At 42.3% G+C, this 18,958-nt stretch overlaps 1 protein-coding gene across 1 annotated transcript in view; it reads left to right on the top strand.

Annotated features, from left to right (window-relative positions):
• Positions 1 to 18,958, top strand: part of dac (dachshund family transcription factor) — a 648,885-nt gene that overhangs the window by 406,798 nt on the left and 223,129 nt on the right. Inside the window, exon 5 of the mRNA XM_071598986.1 lies at positions 9,578 to 9,654. Coding sequence (XP_071455087.1) covers positions 9,578 to 9,654 — 77 coding nt within the window. The remainder of the gene's footprint in view (positions 1 to 9,577; positions 9,655 to 18,958) is intronic.

Here is an 18,958-nt window from a genome sequence, read left to right as displayed (position 1 = left end):
AATTGACTTTTGTCGTGGCATACCCCAAAGACTTCATTTAACCACCACCAACGCTATCGTCTGTCTCTCTTTCAATATGATACTAAAACTGCCTCATTCATTTACTGTGTTTAAAAGGAAAAGCACGCGAGATAGCAGTTGTTAAACTTCCCTAGAATCATTTTGATTTTCCAAGGTAGTAATGGATTTGTCATGAGCGTGTTCAAATGGTTCCAATACATTCATCTCACAATGTTTGCGCCCATGTGAATGTTTCCATATTATCCCAAACGTCATCTCCCGATAGTTCCATGCATACCTATTTCTCAATCCCCGGAGCCTTTACTGTCCACGATCCCAATTTTGTCTTCCATTGTCTCCCATCGAGCAAAGAGAGGTTGAAGAGAGGAGGAGGAGAAGGTGGCTCCTCCCCTGCTACTCCTTACATTGGCCCTCTCCTCCTCCCAACCACCCGCCCGCTTCCTGCCTTATCCGCTGGCCGATCGCTCCTTTGTCCTCACCCAACCTCCCCCACCCCCCAACCTCACAAGTCTCGGGTTTCTTCCGATGGCGGCGCTAGGGTCTGGGCTCCACACACTATCATTCTAGGTGGGGCTAACTAAGGGAGGAAAGAAAAAGATCCCCGAATGCGAGATTGGGTACGGGGGATGGAAGGGGGTTGAGGAGATGGGGGATGTGAGGGTGGGGTGGAGGAATATTGTCCCATCGGCTTCCAGTGTGGAGGGCGCCGCTATCTTCAGCTGATCTAATCCTTTTGTTGTAGTCTTATTCTTGGAAGAACCAGTCTGCAGCGATGGGATGTAAGCATTCGCTCTATATTATTTGGCGATTGCGCTGAGTCGTTGGAAACCTAGGCGTTCGGGATTTAATCTGCACAAACTTTGGGAACTCATCCGGTATTGTTGCCTATCGTCTCTGTGTATCAAATTTTGGTGTTTAAATTTTTGGGAAACATTTGAAGCCTGATTCTGCATTTGGCTGTGTGAAATCCAATTCTCGTGGTATATTTAATTTTTAAATGACTTCATTAGATGAACATGGACATAACAAGGCGGAATTGATTGTTGCACCTAAATACCTTCCTTAAAGAGTGCAATTCCAATTACTCACCCCATAATATATACTAAGTTATACAAGCGCATTAAGTGTTTTTATAAACGGTTTTATTCATTATTTGTCCTAGTGTTTTTATCAAGAAGACATGATTTTCATTCAACAATGAAAATTTGTATTTCTTTGTAAATTTAACCAAGCCTACTTGGTAAAAAACCAAGAAATATTAATTGGCCTGATCCATTTCGAGATTCATATTGTCAAATATTATCATTTCTAAGGACTGAATTCATATTTAATTATATAAGTATGATTATAAGAATGTAATTATATAGTATTACTCATAAGGGTAACATATAATTTCGTCATATAATTCCTATTTAATGTTATAGGCTCATTAAAAATTCAATAAACCACGAGAAATTGACTTCATACTGCCGAGTGTCGAATAAGGTTCCATTTGTTTCCCTAAAATTAAGACGAGAAAATTTGAGAAGCGAAAATGATGCAACCATTTCACATGGACGCGTTATCTTTTTTTTAATTATCTCGTCAGAAAAATTAGGAAATAAACCGAGATATCAATATTTGTTATTGGCAGAGGATTATATAAAGGACTATACAAACATAAATATAAATAAAGATAAATGCTGGTAACTGTGATCCTACGATTTTGTTTTGATTCGAAGGAACCAGAAGGATCCGCTGCTCAGCCTCTTAATTATTTTTTCTCTTTTCTCTTCCCCGAATATTCTGTATAGAGTTTACCTACGAATGGGTGACCTGCTTATATTTCCAAAAAAAAATATTTACAAATCATTTTTCAATTTATATGGTCTGCATTCTACTGTTTGTTGTTTTCCGCGACCCTCTTAACACTAATCGGAACAAAACACCAAGCGCGAAGTGGAAAACTTCACCCTCCATTCAGATCGTATGAAGTGAAACGGACCTCTGATTCCTCATTTACACATCCTAAGCCTCAGATGTTGAACGCGATTGAGTTAGCTCGGGAAGACACGTGGAACGTCGGGTGAATAACCATGAACATTTTCATTGAGTTCACCTTGAGAATATGAATACAATTTAACGCGCATCGCCGTTTGCTGGAAACTACCTCGAATTTTCTCTGTCGGGGAAAGAGAAGCGGGAATGTGGAAGTGGAGTCAAGTTTCGGGGTCCTTATGCGCGCGTGGGTGGGGAGAAAGGCGACGGGGGCACGGGGCAGTGATGAGGATGCAGCGTGGGAATAGAGTGGGCCGCGATCGGATGGGAGTGCGGCTCGCCGGGAGAGGGAGTGGAGGGCTGTGGGAAAAGTTTTCGGTGGTCCGGGAGGAGTGATGCCTGCCCGATCTGGAGCGCCGACCTCCCCCCTCCTTCCCGTTTGCTCCCCCCTCTCGAGTGATGAACCGATGTCGGGGGGGGGGGGGAAGAGGGGCGCTTAGAGGCCTCCGCTGTAGTGAAGTCTTGGAGGAGGAGGGAAGGAAGGGTGGCGGTCGAGATGCGATCGTGAGGCTGTTGGTCACGCCTCCGCTTCATCTGACTCCTCCCCCTCCCCTCCCCCGCCGTTCCCCCCACCGGCCCGACGCCCCCTCCTAGCGCCACGGAAGAGAGATCACGTGACCCCTGGCGCAATGCTCTTTTGCCCGCCTTCCCCTACTCACCCTCTCCACCCTTCCCTTGTTTTCTCATCGCCCCCCCCTCTCCGCTCCCCCGCCATCGCGCGCTATCCCAGATTTTTCTCCCATTGCAGCAACGAGGATTTTTTCACAATTTCCGCGTCTCTTGTCTCCTCTTCCCCCTTCCGAACCACCCCCAAATGTCCCCCACACCCTCTCGCAACACACACACACGCACTCCTCGCCGCATGTCTCTCTCCTGCCTCCTTTCGCGCCACCCCCTTTCCATTTCGGACGTGGTAATGAACCTCATGGAGCTGCGACACACACCCCCTCGACATTCCCCTCCTCCGCTTATTTGCTGAAAATATTTATGAGCGACGTGTAAATTAATGCTCTCTCGCGCATTCCTTTTTCGACCTCTCTCCCTCTTTCCCGATTCTCACGTTTCGTATGTGATTATTATATGCTAATCCGTGGAACCAGAAAAATAATTTCGGAATGATGCTTTATCTCGTTGAGTGGTGGTGGGTGGTATTATTTCCTCCTGCTTGAGGGATTTTACGGGAATTCATGAAGTAGAGCTTAATAACTTAATTACTACTTCATTGAATGTTCCTTCATGGTATATGTTGTCTTTCGCCTGGGCATGGTGTTTTGGCATAAGGTCAAAAATGATAACTCGTCGAAATTATTTTTTTAAATTTTATGTATAGAACACCAGTTTGGGTTTAGAAAGCGAGGGGGAGGACATGATGTCATATAATTAATGAGAACTTCCGCCGAAAGGAATGTAGAACATAGGTAGACAGAAAGGATCCCTTTCTTTTCTTCATAAATTTGGAGTCTGCTTTTGACCGAGTAAAGTGGGCAGATTTAATGGATTTATTGCAGACTCTAGGATTAGATTGAAGGCAAAGGCCACTAAATCTAAACCTCGGCATGAAAACTCAACAATCCAGTTAGATGAAGTGACTTTATTAGTCGTACTATTGCAGTGATTTTTTTTAACCTTTTGATACTTGTGGGATAACGATATTGATATCAAACCTTGAGTGCTGATGTTATAAAGAATTAAGAAGGTGATTAGACATTATATGAGGAAGATATTGTAAAATTAAATAGGGAAAAACGTGGAACAACAAAGAATACCGAAAGTAATGTAAAAGCATCTAGCATATGGAATTATAAAACTAATTAGAAAAGCTAGCAAAATATAGAGGTATTAATTAAAAAAGAGTCACAAGAGAGATATTCCAATTCTTGAAAGAACGAAGAGCATGATTAGGAGAGGATAAATTGTAGCCAGTCAAACGTTTCACTCACGCACGTTTTTCATGTGTACTTTATTTTTTAACGTAGAGACTTTACGAAAACAAAAGAAAAAAATAAAATCACAACGGAATGTTAAGGCTGCATTCTATACGAACCATTCAAAGAAAATTATGATACTGATAGTTTTTTTCCCTGCCCTCAAAATCAGCTTTTTCTATGAAGCGTAAAAATGAAAATAAATGGCATTCAACCTAAGATGAATATCACTTGAATCAATCCCGTAATTGGCAACATTTCTGACCGTCATTCTCACCACTCCGCTGCTTAAGAGATTCTTGCGCGTACTTCCATCGTCGAGATTTGGCCGGTTAAATTAAGATCAATCTAGATTTCATTTCGAAAAGCAGAAGGAAGAAATCCACGCTCCACATCATAAACTCGGGCGGGAAAGAGATGGGATATCATTTCTCCCAGAAATATTAAGTGTGACAAAGCAATTTCATATCCCCGACCCCTTGTCCGCCTCACTGAAGATACGAGATGCCGCACCCTGGGTGCCTCTCGCCGACTGCACCTCATGCTGAGTGCGGTGGTCACTTGGCGTGAGAGCCCACGGGGTGTCCCAAGGGCTCTGCCGGCGGGAGACGGAGTGGATGGGGTGGGTCGAAGGCGGTCGGATATGGTTGGTGGGTGCTTAAATGTTTTTCCGCAACTCTCGGGAATCGCCAGCCGCCGCCCTGGATGAGAATTAGATTTTTTCAACGGCCTCTGCAACGCCTTGCCCTCCCGCTGTTGTCCGTGGTAATTAAGGAGTGGGGTAAAGGGAGATAACCACGTTATTACCTGTGTTTTCTCGTTTTTTTTTCAATGTATTTCCTCCTTTTCCCATCTATCGCCCCATTTCATCCAAATGTTTCCTCCGAGTCCTTTTGTTTAAGGATGAATCCCGCAATTTCCTCTGGTCGAGTTGTTCTTTTGTTTTCCTTAGGTTTCGCCATTGGACACGGCCGATTTGCCCACTTTCTCACGAAGGAGATTCGTTTGGGCTCGGGTGCGGTGGAGACTCCATGTGTCTCGTATGTTGGTAGGAAATGTTTGATTCTGAATTGAAGCACGGTGATGGAATAGTTGGCTTTAACGTCAAATGTTGATATCATCATTAATTACTTAGTTTTCCAGACCAGATGTACATAAACGACGCCCGAAATGCAAACAATTATCAAGTGGATGTAACAGTACTACATGTTTTCGAAATGTACATATTTATTTTCACAGTTAACAGGAACATTTTAGCGTCTACCGTAAATAATGAATGCACAGAATACCGTAAATAATGAATGCACAGAGCACCTGATTTTCAGATGCTCTCTAGCGTACGTATGTACCCGAAAGAGAGGATTGTCTTTTAATCACCTCACGTCACCTCCTGCTTGTCACGAAAGCATAATATCGTTCCACAGTTTATTATTCCAATATATCCTCATAAGGAACTGCTCGTGATTAAGAATTTTACTTTGTGATAGCCGAGTAGTCGGCTCTTATCTTACGAGTTTTCCTTGCTATTACTATTAGATGCGTGCATCTGCAAATATTAGTTCACGTGTGGTTATTACGTGAATCCCTTTCGATGGGTTTCCAGTTAATGAAATAGAAACGCTCGTCCTCATATCTTGCTTCCAAAGGTCTTTCCTTCGGCGTAACCATGGCCGCTGGCCTTTCGGAGAGACAAAGAAATGTAAGCAGAGCAGTAAAAGATAGCAGAAAATAGGATGGTCGAGTGAGCGGCCTTTATTTCACTCGGTGAGTGGACCTAGAATGTCAACGGTTTTGTGTACACAAAATCGTTTCCATAATAATGGCGTCGGGCCTTATCGGGAAACAAAGGGAAATAGATATTGGAATCGTTCACGGGCCGCAAGCCGTGTTTGAAGTGATTTTCTCACGTGGCTGGTAATGCCGTGTTTGTACGACCGTGTCGCTTAGTTTCTCTATCTCTCCAATGAACCAAGCCATTCTTGAGCCTCGTGTTTTATTGTCATCGGAAGGGGGGATAAATTCGTTTGCGACTTTTACAACCGGCTCATATAGGGTTTTTCAGAACTTAATGATTTACGAGACAACTCTGTCCTCGTCCATATGGGTGTACCTCCAGACGATTGCATCATTGCCAATAAAATATGTGCTTTTGGTTTTATTTGTACATGCGGGAGCGTTGCAGTTGACTTCCACGGGATCACAATTACAAATGAAAGATTTAAACACCACCTTTCCATTATTATGCATGTAAAAGTACTTAAGATTTTCTGAAGAAGTTGTCACGTAGGTTGTTAGCGAAGTGGTAACCTTAAGTTTGACATGTCGTTAAGTTTAATATCTTTGTCAAAACCTCTGGTTTCCATGGGAGGGATTAATACTCGCTGAAGGGAAAGAATGAAATATGATTTATTAGCATTTACCATCGGGATCTCAAATCCTCGCTAAAGAGCGTAACATACGGCGTGAGTATTCCAAAGTAAAAATGGTGCGTAAAATGTTGTGATCACTTCTCATTTGCAAATGAAACCCACCTTCCATTAGAAAATTAACGCATATGTCCATTTTTGCAGCGATTGGTTGAATTAAATATTACAAATTTTAGCACTACTAGTAATTTTGATATTTCCATAGTAATGTAAAACGTGGTAAAGCCTGCAAAATGTCGTGACAAGTATTCCACACTTACGTATGGATGCTAAAATTCCAAAATAAGTACACTGAACTTCTTTCCTCGAGAGTTAACTTTCTTCCCTGCAATTGATATTAAACATGAGTCGGATTTATTAAAACGGCATCCTCCCGTCTAATCCACAGATTGTTACTTTCGGTGATGACATATTGAAATCAGAGATCATATACATTCGCATACATTTTTTTCAACAAGCCATAATTACTGTCCTTAATCTCTTTTTAGAAGGAGTGAGAGAATGTTAATGGTTATAATCCACCACCATGCAATTTATTCAACTCCGTATCATTTGATTGATTCAGTGCACACGCTCCCAACCAATCCAAGCCTCCTCACCTGTTCCCACTCGCATCCCTATCTTATCTCGTCACGGAGTACGCTCATCGTGGAAATCCGCCATTTGTTTATTCCACTCAACGGATACCATCTCTCTTCCTGCTCTTCCGTCATCGTATAGCCGTTTATTATTTGCTTGAGTCGAAGATCCATCCTAAGGATCAGTATTTGAGATCGTTAAAATGTACCTATTTTTTGTAAGGAGGCTGTTAGAATATGCCCAAAAAAATATACAACGAATGGCTGGCGAAGGAGTTTTGGTCAGCGTGTGCGTAGATTTTGTGACGATTCTTATGCCTGGTTTGAAGTAACCATCGTACCTTTGAGTCGCTTTATCACGTTAATTGCAATAAAGAAACAGCGAATAATTCCTTCATCATGGAACAAGAGAATGTATGATTCTATGTACCCCGGCGAATCAAGGCCTGAATTCTCAATTTTCTGCTCCCATACCTTCTTCACGTTCCCATTTGCGTCCCCATTCGATCAAATCCCCCCCCCCTCGCCCTTTCCCTGCGCTGATGCATCTTCAAAATCCACTTGCACTCCTCCTCAAGCGAAAATTGTGACGTTTGAGGTCGAACAGGTGTTGTTGCCCAGGGGTACTTTTAAGAGCGCAGTTATATCTTGTCATCATGGATGTTTCCGCCCCTTCTCTTCCATCCACTTCCCACCTCAAAGCAAAAGGTAGGCGTCCCCCTTCCTATCAAGCCACTCCCCCTGTCTCCAACGGCAGCCACGGTTCTCCGCAGGGAAGGCTGGGAAGGGGGTGGAGGCGGTGTGGGAGGGTGGGGTGGCGACGACGTGATCGCAACTCAAACAAGTCGAAGCCACTCTTTCACCCGATAATGTACCGGGCACGCCTGTGTCATGTGCTCTCCACCTATCGGCTAAATGATTAACACGGGTGGGAGAGCGTGACCGCATTAAATTGGGGCCTGACAGTAAAAAGAGGGACCAATTGAAATCCTGTAGCGATTTTTTCGGATAGATATTTCTTTTGATTCATTGGGAAGAGAAAAATAAAAAGGTGGTGTTTTTTTAAATATTTTGGAAAAATATTGCTTATCTTATTCTATTTTTAGTTTCCTGCTAATACGGCTTCTCATGCTCAACCGAAATGAATCGCACACGGTTCATGAATAATGTAACTACAATGAGATAACCATGAGGTTATTATGAATTATTTTTAGCAATGTTTGATTCAATATAATGATATTTATTTTTAGGCAAAGCCATCAAGATACCCATTTCTAGTAATGGTTCTAGGTTATTTTCAATTTCATAGAATTTGAAATATTTCTATGTATTGGAGCGACAGTGGTTGGGGAACAGTCTTTGTAATTTAATAATATTCATTGTTTAGGCTATTATAGCTAAACGGAATCAAATTTGTACCAATTACAGTCAGACGGGGCTGGATTGCCGTAGTGCTTGACTAGGTTTGCTCAATGGGAAAGAAGACAAAACTGTATTCATTTCTTTGTTTAGATGTTTAAGATTATCATAATGAACAAAATGCATATTTACCAAAATGATATTTTGAATTTATTTAGTCAGGAGGAGCAGTAGACTTGAACCGAAAACATAAAGCTAATTAATATGATGCAAAACTTTATATCTTCGTCGAAGAGTCGATACAATCTGTAACGATATTTTGTATTTGTGGGAAGGGCATTTATTTAAAATTTATTCTATGGAATTTATTTATCTCTCTTGTGAAAATTGTATTAATCACTTCGTCCGAGGGGAATCAAAGAAATTGACATTGGAAAGGAGAGAAAATTATTTGTTGTCTATAAAATATTTGAAAATAATTTTATGGTCAACTTCATGCATTTCTCCTTACGCACCGCATATGCTTCAGTTGTGCGTTTACGATATCGTGGAAAGCCATCTTTGCGGCCTTATTTATCCTCATTCTTTTCACTGGCACGCTCCAATCTCCGCCCACGAGTCAGCCTCGTAATCGTCATTGTTACATCAAGGAAACTTAGAGATAAAGAGGTTATTGTTTGCTCATTGCCATATGGTCTAGCATAATCCCCCTCCGGCACAGTGCTTTCACCCCTCGAACCACGGGCGGTATTTCCACGCTAGCGTGCGTAAGGCGGCATCCATCCTTTTACCCATTTATCACTTTTTCACGGAAACCAAAAATTAATCCTCTACACTTTACCAATGGTCGCCTCTGTTAGAGTGTATATTTAAGCATTTTCTGTAGACCGTGAAAATTTTTCTCTGTCAACATACGTCCTTCTAGTAATGATTTTGGTATTTTTGGCGCTTAAATATGGTTGGCGCCATTGTTTGATTTCATAAATATATCTTCATGTCCTTCCTTATGTACTTAAGGTCTCTATTCTAAGAATTCTATGGTGAAGGAGAGCCTGTTCAATTCTGAAACTCCCTCTCTTTCTCTTTGTCTTCTATCTGTGCGAGCAAACCTCATAAGGATTGATGCTTTTTTATAATGGATCATAGCCTTCCAATTCTTATTTTTAGTTGAACTTCAATTTTCGTTTACTGTGGAATATCCATAGCTCACTGGATTTTCTTTCATTCTCAGGTTGAGAGAGGAAAGGGGTGAGGCAGAAAGGGCGCTTGCACTAGACCAGAAAGTTCGAGATCTCAGCTCACATAACGGTAAGTAAAATATTTTTTTAAATAAATCATTGCCCAATTAAACCTCAGTGTCAAGGGTTTATTTTTCAGTCCATCATGTCCGAAAATATAAAAGACTCAAATTCAAGGTGGTATTCTGATTTTTTGTAATTTCTGTGAATTATTGTCAACTATTATAATTATTATCACCACTTTGCACTAATCTTCATGTTAATGAACAAGAGTTTCTTCCTTGCATTGTTAAGCAATATCTGAATGTTTTCTCGGAAAGTCGTGGATCGTAGAACTCTTTAGTGTCTCATTAAAATTGTATACTTGCAGTTTTGATACTGTTATGACATTAGCTGATGGTATGTACTTTATAAAGAAGCAATCGTAATCCGTAACCGTATCTTGCGGCTAGTTTCATTTATTTTGTTTAGTACTGGTGTTAAAATCAAAAGTTATATCCTTTAACAATTTAGCCGTAATGGAGTAACGTTAACGTAATCATTTGAATTAGAAAAAAATAACACGATCCAATATTTTTCATTTAATTTACTTTTCACTCTACGAGTATACTGTGTAGTCAGTGCGTAATTCACAAACATTAGCGGGAAGTTACTTTTCTCCGGGGAAGTGGGACAGTTTTAAGGATTCCATATGGAAGTAGCTGAGTGACCCACCGGGTAGCCACAGTCACCGTCGTAGATCTTCCCACCGTTCCTCCACCACCTAACTCGGCGCCTGAATCCCATCCATCCCTCCGACGCGGCCCCCCTCGTGAGTTTGGCCCGGCGAGTTGTTGAAAAGCTTTATTTGACACCTATTGTAGCGGAGATTTATTTTTTATTATTTCCCGTGTCAGGACTTGGTAAATGGTTATCGTGCCGACGGATGGGGCAGATTCGGGGGTAGGGGGACCGGTAAAGAAGAGGAAAGGAGGGTGATGCGGAGGCGGCGTGGAAGAGGGGGAGGGAGGGCGGAACGGGAGAGATGCCGGGGAGGCGGCTCGAGAGTGGAGGGTGGGGAGCGAGATGAGTTTCGGACTTGGGGAGAGGACGCTGGCTGAGGTCGGTCGGGTAGAGATGGCTTGGCCGAGTGGGTTTAAGGCGTAAATGGATGTGTTTGTCTGGCCAGGGGAGAGTCGAAAGGGAGGCGTGCGAGGAGAGGGTGGGACTGTTGGCGTGCCGGAGAAAGAAGAAGGGCGAAGAGGGGTCGCTTCTGGGGGTAGGTGGGTGGTGTGTTGATTGAGAAACCCGGAAAGACAATTAATTAAGAGAATATTTCTGTCCCGCGGCCCACTGTCACGAAAAATGGCAACGTTCCGGTGCAGACAAAGGTCTTGGCGGTGAAAAAAACCAGTACTTCGTACATGCATGATTCCTTCGCTAATTTTTGTTTTATGGAGTCTTGGGTGATTAAATTTGAAGTTAAGAATTCCTCAATCGCAACTTTTCTTCAGCCTACGCCCTGTGAACGATTGACATGGAATATTACATCTCCAACTTTGCTCTAATTTTAAGTAAATTCCAAAGAAACTGCGGGAGATGCCGCAACAGTAACTTTTAACGGAGTCATCCGCTAATGTGCATTTTAATGCAACAATTTCAGAGCGTAAAAATCATTCGACGCTCTGAAATTGTTGCATTAAAATGCACATTAGCGGATGACTCCGTTAAAAGTTACTGTTGCGGCATCTCCCGCAGTTTCTTTGGAATTTGTCAAAGGGATAACACCATACGTGTTTAAAGTTGGCTTTAACCTCGTGGACAGTGGCGCCTCGCGCACGACTACGAATGCATGTGACATTGTATGTACGGTATTTCGTCATAACATCTAGTTCCTTTAAAAGCCCCAAAATTTCAGAGACTAATTTTAAGTATTCAAATAGCTTTGTGAAACTGATCGAAACCAACGTTCATAATATCATCGCCTGAGAATATTTTGTAGGATATGACGATGAATTTTTATGGCAAGATAAATTGATTATTATGTATTTTGGGATAATTTGAAACACCAAAAAAAATTGCATAACAGGCAATAATATTTAGTATTTAGCAGTTAATTTCCATGTAAATGAATATAGAAATCTTTAGTTATAAAAATATCAAAAATAACATCTAATTAAAACTATACAGTTAGCTATTCATATTTGATGGCGATATCGTAGCGCTTTCTGACCTTAAGTTGATTGATTATATATACGCTGTCTCCCTGAATTTTCTTGTGCATCTTCTGTTAGGCAGCTTGATTACAATCTGACCATTGAGTGCACAGACTTGGAAATCTTCAGAAAGATTTATTCAGATATTTTGAAGAAACGATCAAATCTGCTTGCAAGTGATAAATTTACATTGATTTTGATCCATCAAGCAGAAATACCCTTACTTATCCACCGATGATGGCCAGCTAATCGTTGGCTAAAGTGTGCGTTCCTTTCCGGTAAAAAAGCTACACTATATCACATTTGACTAAAATTTCATCAGAACATTATTTGTTTCATTAAGGAAGAAGTTGCATATTTATATTTAATCGAATCAGAATATTTTATCCTATATGGATAATTGAAATTCGTAACACACAAAAAAATGATTGTTCATAAAACGTATTCTTGGTCATCTCAATTTAGAAGTTATATTGCGAAAATCCCCTTTCCAATTACCTTTTAAATAAAGAAGTCTGTTGTTAATCTAAACTTCATATCAGCGTATGATCACGAAATATTTTTGCAAATTAATTTATACAATATGCTATTTATACAGTCATTAATGACAGAATTTTAATTCGAGATTCTCCGATCTTGAGGCTATTTCACGCTGAAAACAATGGATAGTTAATATTACGATTTAAAAACAAATCCGGAATAATAACGTGAACCATAGCAAACCATGGAAAACAAGTAAAATCGACGAAAATCGTACTGTTAGTCGAATAGGTTAATGGTGAATTAAAGGCGTTTTTTTGCTAGTTGCAATCAATAATAAACCGGCATTTACCCTTTAAAACTTCGACTCCTTTGATATCACTCATGAGTTCCCGTCAACCCCCATCCATATATTCATTCGCGTCACCCTTTACAAATAGTGCGCATCGGAAAAAATCACATCGTGAGAGCGTAATCAGTCGTCCGTGGAGCGAACGGCAAGTCCCTGGCGCCGAAAGGACGCAGGAGGAACGAGCGAAAGGGGGGGAGGAGAGAGAGAGAGAGATAGGGAGAACTACGGGAGGTCAAAGTCTTGAAACTTCTCCCTTCCTTCCCTTATAGTGTCCTCCTGGAATGGAAAAACTAATTCCTCCCCTTCCCTTCCCTTCCCATCCTCATCCCTCCCCTTCACCCCCCCCACCCCCCCAAACACCAAATTATGATCGGCCCGGCGCAATTTTTCACCTGAAGAAAAAAACCCGTCGGCGGGTCGCAGGGAGGCGCAAAACAAAGCGAGCCTACGAGACCTGCATTAGTTTCGGAGGCGTCATCGCAGCAGTTCGGAGGAAGGGAAGAAAGGGCGAGGAGCGCAGTTGGTGGGAAAGGTGTAGGGCTGGATGGGGTTCAGGGAGGAGGAGGGGGAGGTGCGTGAGACGGCAACGGGCAGAGGGGGGAAATGAGGATCCGAGCGGTGTCCGGGAGGGAATATGACCGTGTGATATTGCAGGAAGACGGGGACTTGGGAGTGAGCCTCGAGTCCATAGAGTGATCCCGGGGCAAGTGGAGGATAAAAATAATAGATGGTATTGAAGAGAGTGGTTAATTGTAAGGCAGGTTAGAGGGCAAGAATCGCCGTCTGATTGCAGTTTCTCTTAAAATATCATAGCATATGAATAGAAAGAAAAAATGAAGAAGAACACGAAGTTTGCTGAGTATGGCATGGAGAAAGATTGAAGTCCCGCATGGGCTGTCCACAATATTGTTTTGTGGGATGGAAGATGACATATTTCCCTGGAAAATGCCTCTGAATTAGTTCCTATCTATACCAAACTGTATATACCATATCTGTATCAAACCTGCAGTCTCTACAGCATTACTATGTCTCATCTCCTATTAGGTAATTATATCCGTCAAATATTCGGCGATGCGAATGGAAGATTGGGTTTGCTCAAGTGTTTCGAGGAATTGTGATGAGAAAGTAACAGAGCGATTTACTTCTCGCTTGTCAGAGCTCACCCGGAGTGTGCAGCTAATATCTGGGATCCTCATGAGGCAGGCAGGTTTTAATAAAAGAGATGGCTCGTGTGCAGTGTAGAGCAATCGAATTTGTTGAAGGAATGCATGAGAAATAGAGAAGTGTGACAAAACTGTTGAAGAATTTAGGGTAGCACCCCCTCCAAAATCGAAGATTAATTTTTAGACTCTTTCTCTTCAGTATATTTGAGACCATTCAGTTTTCCAAAGACACGTAGCACATTAAAAAAAATTCCGCATTGCTATGGAAGACAAAATCACTCATTCAAGATCAGAGAGCTAGACAGCTGGACGAATAGGTTTAGGATTTCGTTTTTTCCGAGAATAATCAGAGACAGTAACGGCTGCGACTCACATGGATAAATATAGATAAATAGAGCATAATTATATATATATATATATATATATGTGTGTGTGTGTGTGTGTGTGTGTGTGTGTGTGTGTACACATATACATACATACATATGTATATATACATGTATATATATGTGTGTGTGTGTCTGTATGTGTTTGCATGTATCTGTATTTGTAGATGTGTTTACGTATCTGCATTAGTACGTGAATGGCTGATGACCAAACACCCGAACCGCACGTCCTTTTGACGGCTCGCGGGATATTGTGTGGATTTAGATTTATGGAGTAAAATTAAAGCTAAAGATTACTTAAGAATTAAGAAAGCTAAAGTATACGGCTATTTTTCGTACACCTGAATTTACTATCAAATGCGCAAACGATAAGAGGCAAAGGTGTGGACAGGGATACGAGGTCCTGAGTGATGGAGGCTCTGGAGTGTTAAAAGGCGTCGGCATAGGGATAAAGGCAAGAAAATGCCTCCTAGGCGGCGAAAGACCAAGGAATGGTCAAGGAATGTTTTTGGCCCGTCGAGAATTTACGGGAGGAAAAAGGCAGCCTAAAAGCTTAGAACGTTGAGTCATGCCGTTCCTGAATTTCCGTGGAATAAGATAATCATCAATGATATTGCTCGAGAGGAGGAAATGCGTTTCATCTTTCAATTTCCAGCCACGTTAATGCTGAAAGTCATGCCGGGAAGCAACCTTCAAAAATGGGAGTAAATTTTGGTCTAAGGTTTAAGTGGTTTGCCAAACTAAACAAGGGATTGGGATAGGTAATAATCTTTTTAAAGAAATAATCAGGATAATTTGTCCTATCTCCGTTGGGTCACTATCGTTCATTCATCACATTAATTTTAAATTAACCTGATGTTTAGACCGTAGTTCTGAAAAAATAATTCTTGGCATCACTAATTAAAATAATATTTTGAGCGATGATGCATGCATGCTGTGATCTCATCTCACCAGACGAACTTTAAACGCTCACGCCGCTAAACTGATGACTTTGAATCCATTATTAGTGAATCGTATTATTTAAACATTGCGTTCCTTCATCCCAATTGTTTTTGGCCTTTATATATTCAAATTATGGATAAGTCATTGATAATGATGCTACCCGATGGAGATATGGGTATTTGAACTAGAAATTTCTAATATTCGTACAACCAAGTGTAATTTCCACTAGGCATAACATACGAAATTGCCTTGTAGTTTAGAATTCACAGGAATAGCTTAGTGGGTTTTGAAATATGCATTAATTAGTACGATCCGAAATTTGACCGTTACTAATTTGTGATCAAGTATCCGAAAGGGAAGTTAAATTTAAACTGCTAGGTAATACTTGATATATCAATATTAGATGGTATACGAGTATAGGTGAATAGATGGTAGAGAATAGTGGAATTGGATGCCTTATGTGACGTGCAGTTGCAATTTCCATTTGCCTGGGCATTTTCGTTCTGCAGTAATGTTGACTCCGATAAAATCACGCTCTTTCATCAGTGGTGACGTCACGACCATTTGAAACCACACAAATTTTTTAATCATCCGACATAGTTGAATCCTTGGAACGTCTTCCCATACGCCCTTATCCGTTTACTTTTCAGACCGCCCTCGTGAATCGTCCACTTCCCTCCACGTTCACTGCCCTCTTCCCGCTCTCTTCTTCCCAACAGCCTCCCTGCTGAGTCCCCTCACCTCCAGAGCTTTACCAGTCCTAAACCTTTCACTCCTTCCCCCTAAACTCCACCGGAGCCATCAATTGTACGCCATCCCATTCATCGTGCCCTATCTCTTCCTCCCTGGCCGTTCCTCCTCTCTCCCCCTCCCACTGGCCACATGTTTGCATACCGAGAGACCCCTCTTTTCAGCTTCCCTCCACGACTCCTTGTGGACTATTAAGACCTCCCCATTCGCGTGTTCTGCCCATATCGAAATCCGAAGGAGTTATGGTGTTTACCGCTGAAGGCGGACTACTCTGCCTCGTCTCGCCTTTCCCCTTTTCTCTCACGCTCTCTTCCCCTTTTGTTTCTCCCGCGCCTCAGACTCGTGCGTCACCCACTCGATCTCCATATGGAACAGCTAGAGCCACGTGCAGACAGCCATTAGCCGTCTTTATCTATCATGTCTAATGGTTTGAGAGCGGTGTCTGACTGAGCAAATGTTACTATTGTGTGAAATGACACATTACCATTTCCTCATTAGGCAATTATGTAATTTCTTTTGGAATACAGCAAGCAGATCTGACATTCATTGCTCTGTGGAATCTGCACATTATAAATTTCTCCTGAGACATTAGCCATATTCATCCAATACCGCAATGTTTTCAAAACTTAACAAAGTTACTGTCGCGTCTTGTACAAAAAAAAACAAAATACGTAGATAATACGTAATTTGAAAGATGGTTTTCTCGCAACTGTTAAGCTTACAAATCGTTGAAAATGTTCCTTAACATACTCTGGGTGATATTAATATCTAAAATAATTTATGGGAATTCTTTTGGCAAAATCTTTTATGAAATACGTATGCCTTCCTAAATGTCTTAAAAATAGATTTCATAGAATTTTCCATTCATTTTTTTCGCCTTTCATTTTCCGTCTCTTGAAAATAGTCACATTTTTTCTGTAAGATCCCGCGGTTGACATTTTTTATTATCCGCATGATGGCTATAAAAGGCTTTAATTTATGAACTCCCTGCTTTCATCGTTTCATAGCCGCAAAAGGAATGGATGAATAAATCACTCTTATTGAAAGAGAAACACCAGCAAAAGCTTTGCCTCTTTCTAGTCGATGGTATCGGAACCGGTAGCCAGCAAAGTTTAAAGGAGGTGTAAAATAAATGTAAAAAGAGTCTTCGGCTCCTCATTCGAAACAGACCTGCGTTATTTTCTTCCAGAAAGGGAGTTAGATGCGTTTAGATCCTTAGAGGCCCTCATTTGATTTTTTGGCTGGTGGGAGGAGGGGGGTTAGCGGAGTTGAGAGAAGAGCCAGGATAAGGTTTGCAGGAGGGACGGGTTTAGGGGGGTGGTGGCAAGAACGGAGGAAGGGAACACGGTGAGGATTTAAGAAAGCTGAAAGAGCGAGAAAGGGGGGATCGAGGAAGAGGAGGCCAGAGGTCGCTCGCTCTCTTCTCTCATTCTGGACGATGTGGGCGATGTCCGCGTTCCTATGGGCCGCCGCCGATGTATATGTATTGGACGCCGACGCTAATGAAGCCATGTTCGTGTGTGTCCTGGGAGTAAGACAGGGCGGAGAGATTGCATCTTTCGACGGAAGGCGAGTGGTGGTTGCGCCGCCAGGATTCGGAAGGTGCTCGAGGTCGTGTGGAATCGATGGGGAGGTGGTTTTTGAAGAAAGGATGGAAGAGGATGGCATTTCATGTAGAGGGAAGGAAATAAATTTTCAGTCAAGCATGAATGAATATAGCATCCTATGACTAAGGTTAATCCATTGATAGATATGATAGTGACTCACTGCGAGCGTTATGAATGCGAATACAAACATAAGGTAATTGTTTTGTAATGATTTCAGGTACCATTATCGGGCTTTTACTGAACAATGTCGTTTTATTGTGTTTAATCTGTGCCACTGCCAGTAAGGAAGATGACTCAATTGGTGATTGGAAATATACATAACTTCATGAAAAAAATATTTTCTTAACTTTTGTTATCCACTAGATCGAAATTCAGGACCTTACCCCTGTAAGAAAGTAACGGTTGAAATTTTTGTTCTAACCGGAGGCAGTTAATTACATGCAACAATCATGTAACGGGAAGCTTAATCATAATTTTTACGAATCGGCGAAAACTAATCCGCTGCTTGCGCACGCATTGTTCAAGATAACTTAAGCTAGCCATTAAACCGCAATATGTTGTGCATTCATTTCTACTCTGGAATCTTTACGACCGCCGCCATCCCATTGCATCCCGATCTCGGCCAATAAATTTAATTGCTCGTCTCACGGCTTTTCAGCCGGGCGTTGAAATTCCCGAGGCATTTCGTTAGTGTCGGGGCCTCCTCCCGCTCTCCCGCCGCTTATGCACCTGCGAATGAGCCTGACTCTCGATTAACTAGATTGGGGGACCTTGTCTATTCACTCATATCAGCCCCACGAATCCACCCCCACCCTCCCGGAGCTTCCCGGTCTCAACTGCCGCGGTCCCTCGGCGCTTCCATTCGCCCGCTCAGTTTATAATTTTCGAAGAGGGTAATCAGGGAGACGAAAGGAGCGAGAAGAGCCGTGTGCGAGCCGACTGCCTACGTGGGCCGATGAGAGGATTCGATTGTCTGGGGCAAGTGGGAGAAATGGTCGGTGGGCGAGTGGTGGGAGGTGACGACGGAAGAGGGGGGTCGAGACGGTGAGGAGGGTGGCGGCGAGGGGGGGAGACAAGAGGTCCGGCGGGATATTGGGAGTGGTGGGGGGTGGAAGAGGAGACAGGAATGGGAAGTTGGGGGAGGAGGTCAGCCAGCAAAAGGGGCGTGGAGCTGAACCGAGCGTAAATCTCTTTCCTTCTGAGCTAAGGGTAAGGCCGATTCCAGGTATGGTCAAAGGAAGAGTGGGGAGTGTGAGAGAGAGAAAGAAAGAGTTCGCAAGGACGGCGCCTTGTCCTTACCGACGATAAAGTGTGTTTTGTTTCTTTTTCGGAAGACTGTAGCCTTCCGCGGCGGGCGCCAAACACTTTTGCTTTATTTTTCCATCTCTCGCTCCTCTCCTCCCTTCGTTATCCTCAGCCCCCTTTTTCTTTCTTTTCTCCGCCGTGGTCCCTTACTCTACCTCCCTTATAGATATGCAAATAGATAAAACAAAGGCAGTATT

This window comes from Hetaerina americana, unplaced genomic scaffold (genome assembly GCF_022747635.1).
Source record: "Hetaerina americana unplaced genomic scaffold, ioHetAmer1.1.p SCAF_10, whole genome shotgun sequence".
Taxonomy (NCBI): Eukaryota; Metazoa; Arthropoda; class Insecta; order Odonata; family Calopterygidae; genus Hetaerina; species Hetaerina americana.
The sequence above is the reverse complement of the archived record's forward strand: the minus strand, read 5'-3'. Positions and strand labels throughout refer to the sequence as shown.